Below are 17,455 nucleotides of genomic sequence, written 5' to 3' on the forward strand. Positions count from 1 at the left end.
TAGTCAACCCGTTTGGTGAATCGTATAAGGGGCTGCATCTGCCCATTTGTATTCCTGTCTCCTCCCTGGTGATGCAATAGTGGGTACAAATTAGAGGTTGTAAAGGGGCATGCCCCGCTTAGGGGAACTAACCTAGTGAAGCAGATGCGTATGCCCCGTTAGCGCCCCTTCAAAACAGTTTTATGAACTTTTTTTTTTTTTTTTCTATTTTGAGGAAAACTGGTTAACATGGGAGTGACATATGGGATGTTCTCTTTCTTGCTGTGAGGGACCCCTCCAAAGTGAAAGTGACAATCTGGGTCTTTACAAATTGCGGGACGAAGCGGGGTCGTTCCTCCGAGTACGTCGGGTGGAAGTTCCCCTGCGGCTTCACCTCTCGTTTGTTGAGCGCAAGCGTATGCACAGGTGTGTGCAAACATTTGTGGGTGCGCTTTTGTGGGTGCGCTTTTGTGGGTGCGCTTTTGTGGGTGCGCTTTTGTGGGTACACATTTACGCGTATGTATCCCCCTGGGTTGGTCAATTCAACCCTAGGCAGCCCACTTTACGGCGATACAAACGCACTTGCCAGGCTCCACCTCCTGCAAGAGTACCATTCAGGTGAGCCTCTCCAGCAGATACGCCCCGACGCGGTGGTGGGTATGTATCCTCACGTGGCGGAGAAAAAAAAAAAAAAAAAAAAATAATAAATAAATAATAAATAAAAAAAAAGCATATGTAACCCATGCGAGGTATCTTTTTACCCTGGGGTTCTTCACCTTCCTGGCTGAGATACTGCCTCGCATTATGTGCCCCCTCCCCAGCGGATCACTGCACATTGGGGGTGAAAATGTGTCACTAGCGGGGGTAAGCGGTCCCAAGCGGTCGTCTTATGTTTGCTCAGTTTGCCCCACAGCGGGAATACTAGAAGAGGGCCAAACAAAAGGTGGTTTCTTCCTGCTTCTTCGCACCTTCGAAGAGGGAAAAAAAAAAAATAAAATAAAACAATAAAATGAAATAATAAAATGAAGTTATTTCCACACATCTTATATATCTCTATCCTCTGTGGCGTAATCACCGTGGTAAACCGTTTCCACCCCCCACTTGTGCACCTGCTTCATGACTTAACAATTCTCCGTGCGTTTAGAAGCAGCGCCAGTCCGTCCGAGTGGGACGAGCGAATTGAGTGGCCCGAATTTAACCCCGCACATTTGTTCCACCTGTTGTTTTTGAAAAATTGGCTGACCGTACCGCGGTGGAAGGCGTCATCCCCATTTAGTGATACCCCAGAGGAAGAAGGCGGGGAAGGGGTTGCAACTCTTTTCAATAAGGTGGCCCCCCTTTTGGGGAACATTGCTGCTGTGTGGGGGACTCTACAGAAAAGTTGTTTCCACCCTCGTTGGGGATTTCCACCCAACGCAGAGTTGCTTCCCCAGGGTGCCCGCACAAAGGTGTCCGCATTTGTTAAGAAAATCTGCAAGTATGTCTGTTTAGCGGTGAAGGGGCCGACCGGTTGGGGGATGTCACCTTTGCCGTTGGGGGGGCTGTTCGGTGTGACCTTTGCCCAGGCGAGGGGGATGGAGGAGCTCCCACGGGAGTCGGGGGCGCACCCCGCAGGAATGAAGCGAGGGGGGAAGCACGGCCATTCCCCAAGTGAAGGGTCCCCTATTGGGAATTCCCCCTTTGGAGAGCCCCCCCGCGAGGGACCCGCCAAGCGGCGCGACCTGCTGAACGACAAGTACCTACTGACGAAGAAGATAAAGGACGTGTTCCGCAAAACGAGGGGGAGCAGCCTCCACGAACTGGATGTCATCTTCATGCCGCGTGCGGCACTGGAGCAGGGGGTAGCAGCCGACCAGACATGCACAAACTGCATGGTAAACGCGGATCACTCGCTCTACGCCTTACGGTTGCGAAGTGACAAATTTGGGGAAGGACCCACCAAATCGATTTATGGGTCCAACCCATCAGAGGTGCAAATTTACTACCACTATGATTACGAGCAGAAGGAGTACATAGGGGATATTACCTCCAGTGAAGTGGATAGAGGCGAAATTGGAAAAAGAAAACCGCCGAGCGAAGGGAAGTTCTCCCCTCGGATGGCGTGGCTAAAGGGGACGTACAAAATGATCGATTTTGCCAAGCGGTTATTCCTCAGCCATGTGGAGAAAACGGACTCTGAGCTGAGGAGGGGCCTAAGGAGATACGAGGCGAAAAAGCTAAACTACACGGTGAGGGAAAAAATGGGAAGCGGAGCATTTGGGGAAATCTGGTACGCAATAAATATGAATAAGGAGTCCCCCTTTAAAGATGTGGTGTTAAAGAAGATTCTAATTCTTCAGAATGAAGAAGCATCGGAGGCGAGTGCAAAGAGGGAAATCTACTTTGGAGAGCTTCTTAAAAATTGCCCAAATGTAAGTCGCTTTATTGAGTTCTTTACAGAATATGAAAGGACAGATGATGGGAAAGAGGAACAGAAGTATGTGTGGCTGGTTTTTGCAAATGAGGGGTACTCGCTAGCCAATCACCTATTCCACGTAGACAAAAACAAAGGGGGGATGTTAACCCCCAGTAAGTTATGGTGGAGCATCAAGAAGCAAAGCATTGGCATGCGGGTACTAAGAGATTTAATGCACCAAATTTTAAAAGGAGTTAACAACGCACATAAGATGGGGATCACTCATAGGGATTTAAAAATGGAAAACATTTTCGTTTCGCCAAGCACCCCCTTCACCGTTCGTATTGGTGACTGGGGTAGTGCAGTACAGTATAACAGTGACGATTTTTTATTTCCCCCTTCGGAAAATGAAGAGACAGAAGGGTACCAACCACCGGAGTCCCTTTTTGGGCACATGAAAAGAAATTTTAATCGCCTGCCTTACTACGACATGTGGGGCATAGGCATCGTATTTCTGCAGTTCGTCTTGGGCACCAAAAATCCTCTCGAAGTTAAAAATAAAAGGAATGAAATGAAGCTGCATAATTTCTACGCCAAGCATGCAACCCCGGAGGCATTAAAAGAGGCGATCTTTTTGCAAAGCCTTTCCGAGTTGTGTTTAATGCCCTGGAGCTTACCTTCAAACAGAATGGTTTCTCTCAAACGGGGGAAGACACTACCCCATTCCTCCATTTATAAGAACAACACCATTTTGAATGCTCTACACTATTTTCTCTCCTTCAATTTGGTTCATTTGAAGAACCACACGTTGAGCAACTGGCGGAGGAGGTACCTTGCCAGCACGTATAACTCGTTGGTCCCCTTCTTCCCCGATGCCTCTCCCCTTTGTGAAGACGCCAACTGTCTGCATTTGAGCGACTCCCGTTTGGTGACCTCTCCCAGGTTGGGTGGCCACTCCGGGAAAGCTCCCCACGAGGATGTCACCGGCGCAGATTTGCACCGCCGCGAGGGGCCCACCTGTGCGGACTGCGCTAGTAGCGCGGAGATGCGCAAAGGCGCGCCGATAAGCACAGCCGCTCCAGTAAGCACAGCCGCCCAGATGAACCAACTGATGTACCAACACTCGCGCGCGCACGCGCCGCTTGCTCCCCCGTGTGACGACGAGCAGTTCCAGCGGATCCTGCAGGAGAGAGACCCCTCGGGCGTGGGGCTGCCCAACGCAAACGCGAGAAATCTGCTCCGGCGTCTGCTCACCTTTGACTACGCCACGCGCATTACCGCCGAGGAGGCCCTCAACCATCCCTGGTTCGCAGAGCCATAGAGGGGCCCACAGGGTTGAGCGGCATTTTTTTTTTCACTCCACCCCTTTTGCATCCCCCGTTTGTTCCTTCTTTTTTTTTTTTTTGTGACACGCCTCCCGGGAAGAGCTCCCCCTTCAGCGTAGACTGCAACTGATCGGATGCAACCGACCGGCTGCACGACCATATGCACACATTTATGCCCCACGTGAGTGCGCCTCCCTTTTTTGGGGGGAGACTCCACTCGTTGACTTTTTAAATGGACAAATTGGAAACTATAAAAAAAGTAAAATTAGCTACCTGTGTTTGTGTAATCGGTTGGGCGGCAATCGAGCGAATTTTTTTTTTTTTTTTTTTTTTTTGCCAACCCCCCCGGATGGTGTATCTACATGTGGGCACTGTTAAGGTGATAATGGCGGTACAGCTCAGGCACATGGGGGGGTGCACCCCCGAAGTGCATATTGTCTACCTCTTTTCTCTGCGAAATTGCTAATTTATTAAAAAATGAAGTGAGAAAAGGTAAAACATGGCAATTGTGGAAGCAGTTGCGAAAGCAGTTGCGGAAGCGGCTGCGGAGGTGACCATCGCACGTGTGCATAAAAAAGCGACACTCTTGTGAGCTCGAAGGGGAAGGGGGCAAAATAGTTCCACGTTCGCCAAGCAGCTCAGCCGCTAATCAGTCCAACCGCTAATCAGTCCAACCGCTAACCAGCTGAACCGTCTAATTGTTTGTTTCTTTTTTTTCGTGTGGCAAGTCAACTGCCCCGTCTGACTTCCAAACATTGGGTCGTTCCTTCCGCCACTTTCCCGAAATGAATCTCCTTACCCTTTTGAGTTGCCTCTTCTGCCTAGGCGTGCAAAAATACTCACATGCGTACGCCCCGTTCAGCGGCCAAAGAGTCCCCTTTACGTTTTCGGGGGACGTCAGTTTGGGTGACCCAAAAGGGGGGGGGAACACAGGCAACATAGGAAATATAGGCAACATAGGGAGCCAACCGCCAAGTGGAAAAGACAAAGGGGATCATCTTCAAAATTATGAATCTCACACGAAGGAGGAAAACAACAGGGAGGACCTCTCCAACGAAAGTGTAATAGGTACGAACTGTTCCCCTTAAAAAAGGAAAAAAAAAATTTTGCTCATTATCGTCTAATTCGTTGGAGGGGGAACAAAATGGGCCGTACGTTTGGCGTCGAACTTGAAAGCGTGTCCTCTCCACCAGAGAGTTTCCTCCACGAAGGAGAAAATAATGAGAAAGACAAACACACCCATTTGCATGTAACTCATAGCCTATGCAAAAAAAAAAAAATCGGTTGAATGGTACTTCTCCAAATGGCACAACTGAAGTACAATCGAGGGGGAGTTAACCTGCCAGACATACAAAATAGAAACAACTGTGGAGAGAACCTCCCCTATCTCATAGTCCCCCTCAAATTGCACGGCATACATTATGAGCGGCCCATTTGCTTCCCCTTCTTCTTGCATAATAATAACCCCCCATAGAATCAGTGCACAAAGCGAATGAAGCAGTTAAGAAGGAATACAGCTTGGAGAACTTGCCAACATCCGGACTGAGTCAAGTACAAATGAGAAAACGGCGTACCACTTCATTTCCCTTTCGCTAATAAACACCCCACATGCGTTACTACTGTAAGGCCCGTTCAGGAGGATGAAGAAGAGGCGAGAGAAGACAGCGAGTTTTTGTCCGACGATTTGGAGGAAGCGGCTCAGAATTTTGCGGCCGCCCAGGATAAGGTAGGGGGGAAAAAACGGGGGAGTGATATGTACAAAGTGGTATGGGGGAGCGATGCATGCAAAGCGGTACGGAGGATCTATACATGCAAAGCGGTGCGGGGGGCTTTCCCACGATTGTTAAATAGAACGAGGGAACAACCCCCCACACACACTCTCTTCTGCGCCTGCCTCACCACTTCTCCCTGTAGGGGGACGGCGAAACTGAGGAGGAAGAAACAAATGTGAGGAAGTACCAAGCGGAGGTCATCAACGCCATGAGCCAGGACACGCTCTACAAAAAGTTTGATGCGGGAGAGTTGGAAAAAGTTGAGCAGGTAAAATAGCGAAATGGGTGCTTTTAGTAGACGCCCCTTTTTCCACCCCCTGGTTTGTTAGGTGGTCCCACCTCTGAGCTCGTTTGGCACCCTTCTGAGGAATGCTTAAATATTTTTCTCCTTTTTTTTCTCTTTTTTCCCCTTTCGAGGCGATGGAGGACTCTGAGGAAGTACGACTCACACGAAATGGGCAAAATTAAGAAACGATTTTTTCTACTCCCCCTTTTGTATGTCCCGTCATTTGCCCACCTGTGCTCTCCACATATGAGATTTTTTTTTTTTTTTTTGGGGGGGACCTTTTTCTTTCCCCTTTCCACTTGCCAGGCTTGTCTGGAAGATTTTTCGCTTCCCTGCCCGCTTCACTTCTTCCGAACGAGTTCCGGATGCGTCCCCTTGAGTTCGTATGAAGGGCCATGCCGCAAGGTGGGTCTCTCCCGGGGGAGCAGCAAGAATGGCCCCGCTTTCCGTGGATCAATTTCCCTCCACCACTGCCTCAACCACCACTGCCTCAACCACCACTGCCTCAACCACCACCGCCTCAACCACCACTGCCTCAACCACCACCGCCTCAACCACCACCGCCTCCCCATGCAGGTGCAAGACAAGCTGGCTCACTTGTATGACCACCAGAAGGAGAGTTGGGGCGAAATTTGTGACGCCACCTGGCCCTGCCTGCCCAAGACGTGTCCCTATGGGGTGGACTACGATGCGCCCTGCCCCATAAGCTGGACCGACCAGGGAAAGGGAACCTGCGCAAGCGCGAGTGGAAGGGCGAATGGAAGAGCGAGTACAAATGGGAATACAAATGGGCGGGCAAATGCAAACGCCCCGTGTGAGAGAAGCATTAACTTCGCCAACCTGTCCATCGCGAAGAAGAAACAAATGGAAGAAGAGTGCGGCGTCAGGTGGAGGTGCAAATCCGTCACGTTCGAAACGAACTTTGATGATGTGTGCCCCCTCAACTGGCAACAAGTTGGCGAACACAGATGCAAAGCACCGACCGAGTATGACGGGCCCTGTCCAAAAATCGCGAATTTGAAGAAGTACATCTCTGCGGAGGGGAAAAGAAGCGTCGAAAATGTCTGCCTCGTCAATTGGCCCTACACCGTTACGGTAAACCAGTACCAACGGGATTACTCCGCCCCGTGCCCCATGTAAGGAGTGAGCGATGAGGAGAGTGGTGAAGCGAGCGTTGAAGCGAGCGGTGAAGCGAGTCAGTGCGAAAGAGACATCATCGTATAGAACATCCATGTTTTCCCCGTGCGCGAGTGCAGGAACGGGATGTTCACAGTATACATTTTTCCCCTCTTTTTCCCTCTTTTCCTTTTTTCTTATTTTTTCCCTTTCTCGCGGCCACCGCCCAGTGGATGGTCCCCCATGGACAATGGACTATGCCTGGCCCCAGAAAATTACCAGAAAAGCGCCAAGTGCAGCGACGAAGTTGCATTCGCTGCCATGAGTTCGCAGCAGAAGGACTCCCACTCCACCGCGTGTGAGGTGGATTTCCCCTTCAAAGGTAATCCCTCCATCGAAAAATTAACAAAAAAAAAATGCAAAGCTGAACATGTTGCATATGCGGGGTTTCAACATGGGGAAACACCCCCGTGCTACTTCTCCCATTTGGGCAGGTAACAGGGTTGCGCAAAACTGTGTGCGCTGTACATATGTACCTATTTTTTTTTGCTCCACCTCTTCCCCACCGTGCAGAGAGGGGCCACTGCTTGCGCAATTACTCCTTCGCGTGCCCCCTTGGCTGGGTGCCCTCCAGCAAAAGGGGCTATTGCAAAGCCCCAGTTAGCTACAAAAGCAAAATATGCAAAAGATACTACAAATTTGAAAACGTTTCGGACAGCCAGAAAAATTATTTCCTAAAATTTTGTGCCATCGATTGGCCCTGCGAAGGGGAGATCCAGAACTCAGCGGTGAGGGGCACACCACGGAAGTGCTTAAACGGACATGTGCATATATATATGTAGAGAAAAGTGCCTCTACATGTGCACTGTATATTTTTCTTCCCCTTCCACATGCCGTCATCTCAGATTTACACGAGACTTCCCGTCGGGCATTCGACTGAGCGAGCGGAAAAATGGGCCAGCGGTAAGGATGGGGAAGACGCATTGGGGATAACCCCTTCTGAGCAACACACATGTGCGCGTGCACGCCAATTTTATGCCTCCCTTCACCGTTGCCTTTTGACCACACCCCGTTCTGCTTCCTCAGGCCCGGTGGACTCTGCAACGGGAGCAATTATTTAGCGAAAGTGTAGTGTCCACGTGTGTAATTCGGATGTGGGAAAAAAAACAACCAATTGTTTAGTAGCAGAGTGGGTATATGCCCCATCAATTTTTTTTTTGTTTTTGTTTTTTTTTCTTTCCACCAAGGAATATTCCTTTTGTAACCTTTGTTGTGTTCATTTTGTTCACCAAAATGGGTAGTGCTGCCATCCTTTCAGTTGTAAAAATGGCCACTTGGAAAAATTATCATCCCGCTTACACGTGATAATGGCTTGCAATTTGTGTGCATGTGGCTTGTTGGAATTTTTTTTTTTTTTTTTTTTTTTTTTTTTGCTGAGCGTATTTGGGGGAAGCTCCTTTTTGGAGGAAAAGGGAAATGGTGGGGGTACTTTTCTGCCCTTCCTCGGCAAGAGGTCGCATTGGCTCATCGCGAGATTTTTAAAATGTCGACTCGTTTCGCCGCATAGCTCGGGAATGGCAAAAATGGGAAACGCGGAGAATTGCATCCAGGTTGGAAAAAATTGCGAAAAAGTGCCCCCAAAAAGGTGAAAAAAATATGCAAACGTGTACCCAACAACTGCCTGGGGGGTATTTCCAAAAGATGGTCACCAAGAACGAAGGCAACTTTGGGGAAACGCAGGATGGAAATCGACAGGGGGGAGGTAAAGTTTTCACTGCGCAAAGTGAGATTTTATTTTTTATTTTTTTTTTTTTTTTCCCCATTTGCGACTCGTCATTTTCTTGCCATACGGGCGCGCAAGCACCGAGCAATTTTTCGCGCCGCGAATATATGAGCAAATTTCTGCCTCGAAAAAGGGGGCAACTGGAAATACGCAAAAAAAATGCGAGCGAAATGGACATTCAGATTTGTTCCCTTTTCTTTTTTTTGTCACGTTTTGTTATGCCTTAATGAATGATTTGCCGTGCTTTTGCTTTTCCTTGCTGTATCGCTTTTCCATGCTGCGCCGCTTTTCCATGCTGCGCCGCTTTTCCATGCTTCGCCGCTTTGCGCGCCCTTATTGCAAAGCTTCGTAGTTGCCCCCCCCCTCAGCCAAAAAACAAAGCGGCCGTAACTTCTCGCCGATCTGTATTTGTTTCGCCGAAGAGGTAAAGTATATAATGAAAAAAAAAAAAAAAAAAGTTGACCTTTTTGCGATAATCTCAAAATGGAATAAAAAAAATAGCGGCTTTTCCCGTTTAGCAAATTATTGCTTCAGGTGCCTGTTCCCACTTTTGTTTTTTCCCCAGTCTGGTGAACGGGCAGCAGCCAAGTGTGAGCGAGCGATCACCTGGGCACGCAGCTTATCGGCACTTATCCCATTTATTGCCACGTATCCCCATTCTGCTGCTGACCTCCCTGCTCGTTCCCCTCCGCTTGTGCCTTTCCCTGGGGCACTACCCCCATGGTCGAAAGGGCATCCTGCCTGTGAATCCACCTGGGCTACCGCTACGGGGAAAGGAGGCCAGACCGCCCACAAATTATATGCATCATCACCCGGCCGTAAAGTACATCCCCATTTTGGCACACATCAACAGGGAGGTTTTTCCTTAACCGAATGGCACATAATAAGTGTAGTTAATTTTTTTGCTGCATTTTTTTTTTCTTTCTTTACCATTGCATGCTGGCAAAGCTCGAAAGAGCACCCATGTGACAGTCATCAAAAAAACGGAGATGAACTGATGTAACGATAAATAGCTGCTCTGATTATGTCAGGCATTTTTTTTTTTTTTTTTTTTTTCCTTCCTCATTAGTAGTAGTGTTTTTACACTCATCACGTGTGCATATCATCGCAAATATTTTGGCAACCTTGTAAAAAAAAAAAAAAAAAAAATTGGACCCTCGTCTGGGGCGCACATATGGACATACAGTTTACGCTGAAGAGTTTAAAAGGGGAAGTTAACCAAGACGGCGATGTACCGATGTATCACTTGAATGTGCAAGCGTAAAATACGTGATCGAGCAGGAAGTTTTTCATTTTTTCATTTTTTCATTTTTTCTTCTTTTTTTTTCCCTTTTTTTTGTGTCCACTGAGGATAAAAACGCTTGAGCGATTTGTCAGTTGGGGGATATCAACAAGAGAAAACGCCTCCGTGTTAGTGTGCGTCCTCGAAGAGGGTCCACTTGTTAAAGAGCCACTTCCTCAGTAGGAGTTTCTACCCAGGCGGGTGCCCCCGTACACCTGCGTGTGTGTGTGTGCATGTCCTTCGAGAGGAGGGGACTCACGCTTGGCGCAGCGGCAGAGTTGCGCGTCACGGAGGTCCGAAAAGTTGGAAGTTGCATAGAAGTTGGAGGCGAAGAAGCGGCGCAGCAACGGGTACGCAGCTGGACAGCAGCTAAGCAGCTAAGCAGCCAAACAGCTAAATAGCTAAACTGCCACCCCCCCTCCACTGAAAACACGCGGGAATATAATGGAAAGGCAGGGCGACGCAGCGCACGCGTGCGTAGAGGAGCAAGAGCGAGTGCCCCCCAAAAAAAAGTACAGCAATTTGGTGAAGATAAGAAAGAAGCAAATGGAAGGAGGGGAAAATAAAAATGACTTGCTGTCGGAGAAGAAGGAAGAGAGGAGAGCTCTGGAGTTGTTCCCAGTGATGGTGGAGGAAACGCCTTCCCTCGAGTTGAAGAAGCTCCGAGAGGGTATCTGCAACTTTGAAGAAGGAGCAGACGACGTTATGATGAGTCTCTACATGAGCAAAACGCCGTGCAAAAGATACGACGATGATATGATCTGCGAAAGTAGCAAATATGTAAAAACGTATAGCAGCAAGAAGAGGGTGTACACACCTAGGAAGGTGAGCAAGGGGAATTTGTTCCAATTTGAAAATGAGGAGAGCGGCAGAGTCTCCATGTTTAGCACCCCCAAGAGGAAATACACAAATAAGAGGAAGATCAATGAAATGTTGAAGGATCTGCATGGGGGTCAAGTGGCCAACAGGAGTGTCTCCAAGAGGAAAAGAAAGAAGAAGTCCATGTATGATGAGTTGGTCTACTTGCACACCCCCCGCAGGGAGAGGAGCGAGTACGCCGCCAATGGGGTGGACGCCGCCAATGGGGTGGACGCCGCCAACGGGGTGGACGCCGCCAGCCTGACGAGCGCCGCTGCCCTGGCGGGCAAGTGGCAAATGCAGGAGTCGAACGTGCAGGAGCTGCCCGAGTACATAAAGAACGAGTACATCTCCTACCTGTGCAGCCCCCTGAAGCGAAGCGAGCGGCTGATCAAGTCCAGGATAAATAAAATGCTGAATGAAAAGGCAGGGCAGGAGAAGCAATCCAATTCGGAAGGAACGGAAAGAGACCTGAACAGCAATAACACCACGAGCCACACGTCGAGCTACTCAGGGCTATCAAAGAGCGAATACATCCATTGCGACTTTGAACCGGAGGAGGAGGAAAAATGTTGGGATGATTATTACACACAGGGGATTGACAAAATAAGGCCCTTTACAGGAATAACAACGGAGCTAGCTGTAGACATGATCACCGATTTGCTAAAATCGAAGGTTAAAAAAATCGTTGTAGATGAGAAGGAGTTCTTTTCCCCTATTACAGAAAATGATACCATTATGGAGATAGGACATGGGAACCACCCCCTTGCTGTACAAATGTATGAAAAGTGGGGAACAGTTGGAAGGTACATAGGAGTGGAGTTCAGCGGATTAGCTAGCAGGGAAGCTTTAAAATGTGAAAAATTAAAAAAATTATTTTTAAAAAGAAAAGTGGAATTTGTAAAAATATTAAGTATGAAGTACTTTGTGGAGGGTTATTTAAATGGCCTTGTGGCTGAGTCAAACATTTCGCCCTGCAATGTAAAAACAAATTTTGTAAAAATTAATAGCTTTAAGTATATCTTCGCAAAAAGTACCTTAGATTATATCACTTGCCGAATGGACAATATTGGGAATAGCTGTGACTGGGAAGAAGATCTGCAGATATCTCCTTCAGTCGTTGACATGTTTGATAGCTTGGCAGACTCGTTACAGAATTGTAAAAGCAATAGCAACAGATGTAACTCCTGCATCATTTTTGTGGAACCTAGTAACTCCTCCAAATTCAGGGATCATATTCTCACGATTTTTAAGGTCATTTACACTGCCACGTTTAAGTATAGCAGTGCTGCTAGATTTCTACGCCTCAGCAAAATTACGAATAATCCAAAGGCCTGTGGGTATATGATTGAGAAGCGGAATGAGGTGTATAAAAACTTTGAGGAAATCAGACAGGAGTTCCTCAAGCTCATCATTAAGGCATCCGTCACGAAGAACGTCGACGAGGTCGACTGGTACCTGCCCAGCGAGGCCCCCAAGAAGTGGGTCAGCGCCGACCCCGCGGACATCGAATACCTCGTCAAGCTGGACCGCCACAGCTTTTGAGGGGGGAGCGGTGAAGCGGTGTAGCGGCAAAGCGGTGTAGCGGCAAAGCGGCAAAGCGGTAAAGCGGTGAAGCGGTGTAGCGGCAAAGCGGTGTAGCGGCAAAGCGGCAAAGCGGTAAAGCGGCGAAGCGGCAAAGCGGCGAAGCGGTAAAGCGGCGAAGCGGCAAAGCGGCGAAGCGGTAAAGCGGCGAAGCGGCAAAGCGGCGAAGCGGTAAAGCGGCGAAGCGGCAAAGCGGCGAAGCGGTGTAGCGGCAAAGCGGCAAAGCGGTGAAGCGGTGTAGCGGCAAAGCGGCAAAGCGGCGAAGCGGTAAAGCGGCGAAGCGGTGTAGCGGCAAAGCGGCGAAGCGACGAAGCGACGAAGCGTGAGTGTCCGAACCCCGCTTGGCACTCCCATCAGAGTCGCCCCTTCATCACCGCGAACGATTCTAGGGCGATTTCCCCGCAGAAGCGTAGCTTACCATGTACCTCCCGTTTTGCTTCCCCCCCAGCTGCTATTCAAATTGGCAGTTGCCCCTGCCGCAGTTTGCCAAAATGGCGTGTGCGGCACCGCAGGGGAGGGAGGACCCCCGTCACCCACATGAAGGGAGAATGCCGCCGTGTGGCTATATGCGTGTGCATGTCTGAGAAGTGGCACAACTGACGTTGACTCCCGTGGGTGTTGAATACGTTTCGGCAAATGTGCCTCCGCAAATGTGTTGCACTCGGGGGAGTTGCACTTCATTCGGTTCTGTTCATTTGGTATACTCCATTTTTTACCCATTTTTTTACCCATTTTTTTACCCATTTTTTTATCCTTTTTTTTGTCGTTGTGCATGCCGTTATGGAGCTGCGCCTGCACCGGGGGGGACCCCACCAAGTGGAGCAACGGTACATTATTTCCCCGTATTCTTCCCCCCATCGTGAAATGTGCAAAATGGCACTTCGGCGAAGCGGCTGCCGCGAATGGGGGGTCAGAGAAAAACCATTGCGTCCCCGTCCCACTCATTTTTACGCAAAAGTGGCTGCAGCGAGGGCACACGCAGGGTTACTCCGTGGGCAGCTCACATGCACAGCAGGTCCTGCGTCATTGCCGGGCTTGGCTTAGCTTTGCTTGGAACAAACTTGCCTGTCCGTTTGGCCAACTTTTAAAGTGCCTTCTCGCCCTGAACTGATAACTCGCAAATGTTGAAGGGGAACCCACTTGAGGAAACCTCTACGGTTACTTTTTTTACACCCCATTTGGGGGGAAGAAGTGAATGGGGAGAGGAGGGGCAGATAAAGTAGGCTCCCCAGGAGGCCCTAATCGGAGTGAACATACCTATGGGTGTAGGCAAAGGGGCAATGTTACTCCCCTCATGTGCACCCCCAATTTGCGAAGCCGATTGGATGGATGCCCTCTCAATCGATCAAATGAGCTTTTATTCTCATTTTCACTTTACCAAATTGTGCGAAAGGAATTCTGTTTGCGTGAAGTGGCCACCCCTGTTGGCGCTTTACATCACATGGGAGTATTTTTTTCTCTCTGCCGCTGTACTTGCTTTATTTTTACATAGTCAATAGGTTGCCAAATAGGGATGCGTCAGGAGGCCCCATTTGTTCATACCTCCAACTCGTTTTCCCCCTTTTTAGAAAATTTTAAAAAGGGAAATCGGGCCCATCGCCCCCGTCGACATGTGTACAGATTGGAGAGAAGGAACCCCCGCTAGAGATGCTACTGATGCTATCAATGCTGGCGACGCTTCCCACTCTTCCAACGCGTCCGACGCTGCTTTGCCCGTTTAGCCACTTGAAGAGGACGCCCCGGCAGCAGCAGATGATGATGATGCAATGTTAGTTTTCCCCTCCTCCCACCTCCCCCCGTGTGAACCGTACATACATGCGTAGCGGCAACGTAACGGGGGAGGGACGCCACGTGTGTGTAGCGCGTGAAAAGGAGGAGCACACACCCGTACGTCCAACAGAGACTTGAATAAGCGGTGGAGCTGTGCCCAAGAAGCTCAGTTCCGTTCACCTGTAGAAACCATCTGAACATGTTTTCGTGTCAAATTGAGGGAAGAACGTTTTGCAAAATTTTAAGCCTGTTTTTTCATGCCTTCTTTTTCTTGCCCCTCTGCTATGGCTTCGCTGTGCCCTATGGAGACCGCAGGTAGGTGCTCACCTCTCCCGTCGCGTAGAACTGGGAGTGTAATTCCCATTAGAAATGCACCTCCTTGTGGTTATAAGATTAAACCGATGAGAACCTCGTTGCCTACCCCTTCTCAGTCTAATTCCCCGAGGCGGATGGAAAAAGCGAAGCAGCCGATGTGGCGTGAACAATATAAGGACAAGTAAAATAAGCGAGAAAAAGGGGCAGAGACTTTACTCTATAAAAATAACCCACTTGACAGAAAATAAAATCCCAGAGGAGTACTTCAAGTACAACCTTCCTCCCGAGCCGATGTAAGTGTCCACCCGGATGGTGAGTCTCCCCCTAGGGGTCTCTACCCCCCCTTTTGGCAGTTTCGAACACCCTTTGTGTGTAGTGTACCTCTACGTAATCGCTAATTCGTGGGGATAATCTCATCTACACCGTTGGCATTCCATTCTTCCGCGCTTCCCACCTGCCAACGCCTGACTTGTCTTATCCTCCCCACCCCTCCACTGGCAGATACCCCTACATCACCGTGCCTGATAATCTGTACACGAGGCAAACGAAGGATGAGCAGCCCGATGGAGAGAACCCCCCAAGTGGAGCAAACCAACTGGAGGGCGAAAAATACCCCGACAATGCAACAGAGGTGGGAAAAATGTCCTCGGAGGAATTCACCAAATGGAATGAAAAAAAAATAAAAAAAATGAAAGCGTTGCCTGAACCGACCATTGAAGACTACATTGAAGATACCAATTTTAGCAAGTACGTCCACCCTTGTTTGGTTAAAAAAGTTTCTGCAAAGGATAGACAGAAGGTGCATCACTCGCTGTTGTCCCTCATCGACCCGAGGGTAGAATTTGCCATCGTGGATTGCTTTGATGAGAGGGACGAAGAGAATGATCTCACCGAATATGATGCGACGTTCAGGGGAATAGCTCCTTGGCCCTCCACGGATGAACTGAGGAGGAATGAAAATGACTTTCAGTTTGAGAAAACGGACCTCGAGCTGGAGTACAACATAACGTATGACAAGGCGGGGTACCGGGCCTTCAGGGAGAAGCTCCTTTCGGAGGGGGAAGCGACCACCGCGGTGGATGAAGCGACGACAGCGGTGGATGAAGCGACGGCCGCGGCGAAAGAAGCGACGAACGGTGGAGACCCCCCTGGCGATCAACCCACCGCGAAGGCCCCCCCCGCTGTATCCGTCGAAGACATCAGAAGGTTATACTTCAAGAAGGAGATCAAAACGCTGAGGGAGGCGAAGGAAGAAATGGTCAAGTGGGCGGAACGGAAGACCTACTCGAGGAGCACATGGACCTTGACGGAGGAGGAAGTGAAGTTGCTGCCTGAACGGTTCAGGCGACTGTACTGGGAAAAGAGACGGGAGAAGCTGGAGCAGCATAGGGAGGCCAAGCGGAGGGAGGAGGCGCAGCGGAGGGGGGAGCTGCCGGACGAGTTCGCCTTGTGGGATGAGAGGGGGCTCTCCAGCGTGGAGAAGTTGCGCGAGGAGGGGAGCGGAGAGACGAGCGGCGAGGAGAGCGGCGAGATGAGCTGCGAGGTGAGCAATCAAACGAACAGCCAAACGAAGTGCCAAACGAACTGCGAACCGAACAGCGAAACCAGCGCAGAACACCTACTGCAGAGTGTTAGACTGCTGGAGGAAAACGTGCTGTACACAAAGGCAAAGTCGCCGGTGGAAAATATGCTATACGAGTGGGACGATTCGCTGCGCTGCAGATGGAGAAAGAGAGCGGAAGAAGTGATGCGAGACGTCATCATGTATGACTACCCAATGAAAGAGGTGAGAAGGCCATCCAAATTGGACCTCTACGATGTAACATGGTATGCCGGGAAGGTAGAAGTGTTTGTCACTGCAGATGAAACGCAGGGGAAAAATTACAAAATAACTCTATTTGACCTAAAACAGCTAGTGAAAAAAATTGCCGAAAGGTTGAAGGAGCTGGAAATCGACGAAGAAATTATAATTTTGCCATTTTTTGAGTTAGTCGTTTCGTCTTTGCCGAGTAAAAACATCCTCGTGTGTAGGAGGGACTGGTGTAGTCATGCTGGGAAAGAAGTCGCCGTTTTTTTTAAAGAAAGCAGGTTTCCTCCGTTGGAGGGTATTCTTCTTGGATCCCCTAGCGTCTTTCACTTAATTATAAACGTTAATTATGAGCGGATTGAAAATGTAGATGTGCATACCATCGATAAGGTCATTCTGAAGGACAGCCAGGATGAACTTCGGGGCCATATTGTGCTTAAGGCTGCGATGGAGAACAAACTGGGGGGAGAATCAGAGCCAGTTGAGGAGGCCCCCATCAGGGGTGACTTACCTGCACCTGAAGGGGACCCCGAAATGGTTGCACCTTTAGGCGGTGATGATGAGGAAGACGAAGGGGTCATCACCAAAAGGACAGGCTTCGACGAACTGCACAAGTTGAAGGAGATCGAGCGGGTGGGGGGTAGTCCGCTTCTCCCCAGCCAGCTGCGAAGCGGCGAGCAGGCCGATCCGGTTGGGGGTAAACGCGGCGCGCGTACCGACCTCGACGGCGTCAGCCCGGTTAGCGGCATTAACCGATTGGGCGACGACGACGACGCAGATAGGATGAAGGAGCAGACCCTCGAGGAGGACGAAGAGGAGAGCGACGAGTATGAAGAAGACGAGTCGTACGACGACGTCGCGGATGGGGAGGACATCTACGGGGGGGACGCCTACGGGGCAGACGATGATGGGGGTGGCTCCGACGAGGGGGACGTCTACGGGGGAGACGATGATGATTACATGCCAGAGGAGTGAGCGTAACAATTTATGCGGTTACTCTAGTAGGGCAACTGAACGGAGAACGTCCACACAGAGGCATGTGAAGAGTGTCACAATGGGGGGGTTGCCCAGAGTCGAATTAGGCACTGCAGGTGAGTCGCCCTTGCCGCTTACGCTTGGGCGTTTTTAAAGGAGCAAAGATGGTTGTTAAAGGGGGGGAAAAAGCACAAGTGCAATGCGAAGC

General features: G+C 49.7%; 5 protein-coding genes and 1 non-coding gene across 6 annotated transcripts, besides 9 other annotated features; 5 read left to right on the forward strand and 1 right to left on the reverse strand.

The window, feature by feature from the left end:
* Positions 1 to 274: 274 nt before the first annotated feature.
* Positions 275 to 310: a microsatellite.
* Positions 311 to 357: 47 nt separating this feature from the next.
* Positions 358 to 404: a microsatellite.
* A 1,189-nt stretch (positions 405 to 1,593) lies between these two features.
* Positions 1,594 to 1,622: a microsatellite.
* Positions 1,623 to 1,850: 228 nt separating this feature from the next.
* Positions 1,851 to 3,695, forward strand: PVX_082880 (protein kinase, putative; the record flags this gene model as incomplete). The annotated part of the gene is made up of 1 exon (XM_001614125.1): positions 1,851 to 3,695. The coding sequence occupies one exon, from the start codon at positions 1,851 to 1,853 to the stop codon at positions 3,693 to 3,695; it is 1,845 nt and encodes a 614-aa protein (XP_001614175.1).
* Positions 3,512 to 3,564: a microsatellite.
* A 563-nt stretch (positions 3,696 to 4,258) lies between the features above and the next one.
* PVX_082875 (hypothetical protein, conserved) lies at positions 4,259 to 8,137 on the forward strand (the record flags this gene model as incomplete). Its single annotated transcript, XM_001614124.1, has 11 exons — positions 4,259 to 4,767; positions 5,174 to 5,250; positions 5,336 to 5,425; positions 5,614 to 5,739; positions 5,889 to 5,909; positions 6,064 to 6,162; positions 6,334 to 6,893; positions 7,104 to 7,255; positions 7,447 to 7,661; positions 7,779 to 7,836; positions 8,121 to 8,137. Exons 1-11 carry the CDS (start codon positions 4,485 to 4,487, stop codon positions 8,135 to 8,137), a joined length of 1,698 nt encoding a protein of 565 aa, XP_001614174.1. The 5' UTR covers positions 4,259 to 4,484.
* Positions 8,044 to 8,071: a microsatellite.
* Positions 8,138 to 8,305: 168 nt separating the features above from the next.
* PVX_082870 (hypothetical protein) lies at positions 8,306 to 9,003 on the reverse strand. Its single transcript, XM_001614123.1, is given in 2 exon segments — positions 8,306 to 8,959; positions 8,976 to 9,003. The coding sequence occupies 1 exon segment, from the start codon at positions 8,832 to 8,834 to the stop codon at positions 8,412 to 8,414; it is 423 nt and encodes a 140-aa protein (XP_001614173.1). The 5' UTR covers positions 8,835 to 8,959; positions 8,976 to 9,003; the 3' UTR covers positions 8,306 to 8,411.
* A 991-nt stretch (positions 9,004 to 9,994) lies between these two features.
* Positions 9,995 to 12,341, forward strand: PVX_082865 (hypothetical protein, conserved; the record flags this gene model as incomplete). The annotated part of the gene is made up of 1 exon (XM_001614122.1): positions 9,995 to 12,341. The coding sequence occupies exon 1, from the start codon at positions 10,383 to 10,385 to the stop codon at positions 12,339 to 12,341; it is 1,959 nt and encodes a 652-aa protein (XP_001614172.1). The 5' UTR covers positions 9,995 to 10,382.
* Positions 10,870 to 10,942: a microsatellite.
* Positions 11,194 to 11,267, forward strand: PVX_082862. The gene has a single exon. It is a non-coding gene; the product is annotated as a tRNA-Arg (tRNA).
* A 710-nt stretch (positions 12,342 to 13,051) lies between the features above and the next one.
* Positions 13,052 to 13,075: a microsatellite.
* Positions 13,076 to 13,720: 645 nt separating this feature from the next.
* PVX_082860 (hypothetical protein, conserved) lies at positions 13,721 to 17,247 on the forward strand (the record flags this gene model as incomplete). Its single annotated transcript, XM_001614121.1, has 3 exons — positions 13,721 to 14,465; positions 14,582 to 14,777; positions 14,967 to 17,247. Exon 3 carries the CDS (start codon positions 15,106 to 15,108, stop codon positions 17,245 to 17,247), a length of 2,142 nt encoding a protein of 713 aa, XP_001614171.1. The 5' UTR covers positions 13,721 to 14,465; positions 14,582 to 14,777; positions 14,967 to 15,105.
* Positions 14,219 to 14,238: a microsatellite.
* Positions 14,684 to 14,726: a microsatellite.
* Positions 17,248 to 17,455: the final 208 nt, after the last annotated feature.

Source organism: Plasmodium vivax, chromosome 12 (assembly GCF_000002415.2).
Source record: "Plasmodium vivax chromosome 12, whole genome shotgun sequence".
In the NCBI taxonomy this organism is placed as follows: domain Eukaryota; phylum Apicomplexa; class Aconoidasida; order Haemosporida; family Plasmodiidae; genus Plasmodium; species Plasmodium vivax.

Bases quoted from the DNA above. Each gene is read 5' to 3' on its own strand.
- PVX_082870 (XM_001614123.1), bottom strand. From the start codon at position 8,834: ATGTCCATTTCGCTCGCATTTTTTTTGCGTATTTCCAGTTGCCCCCTT.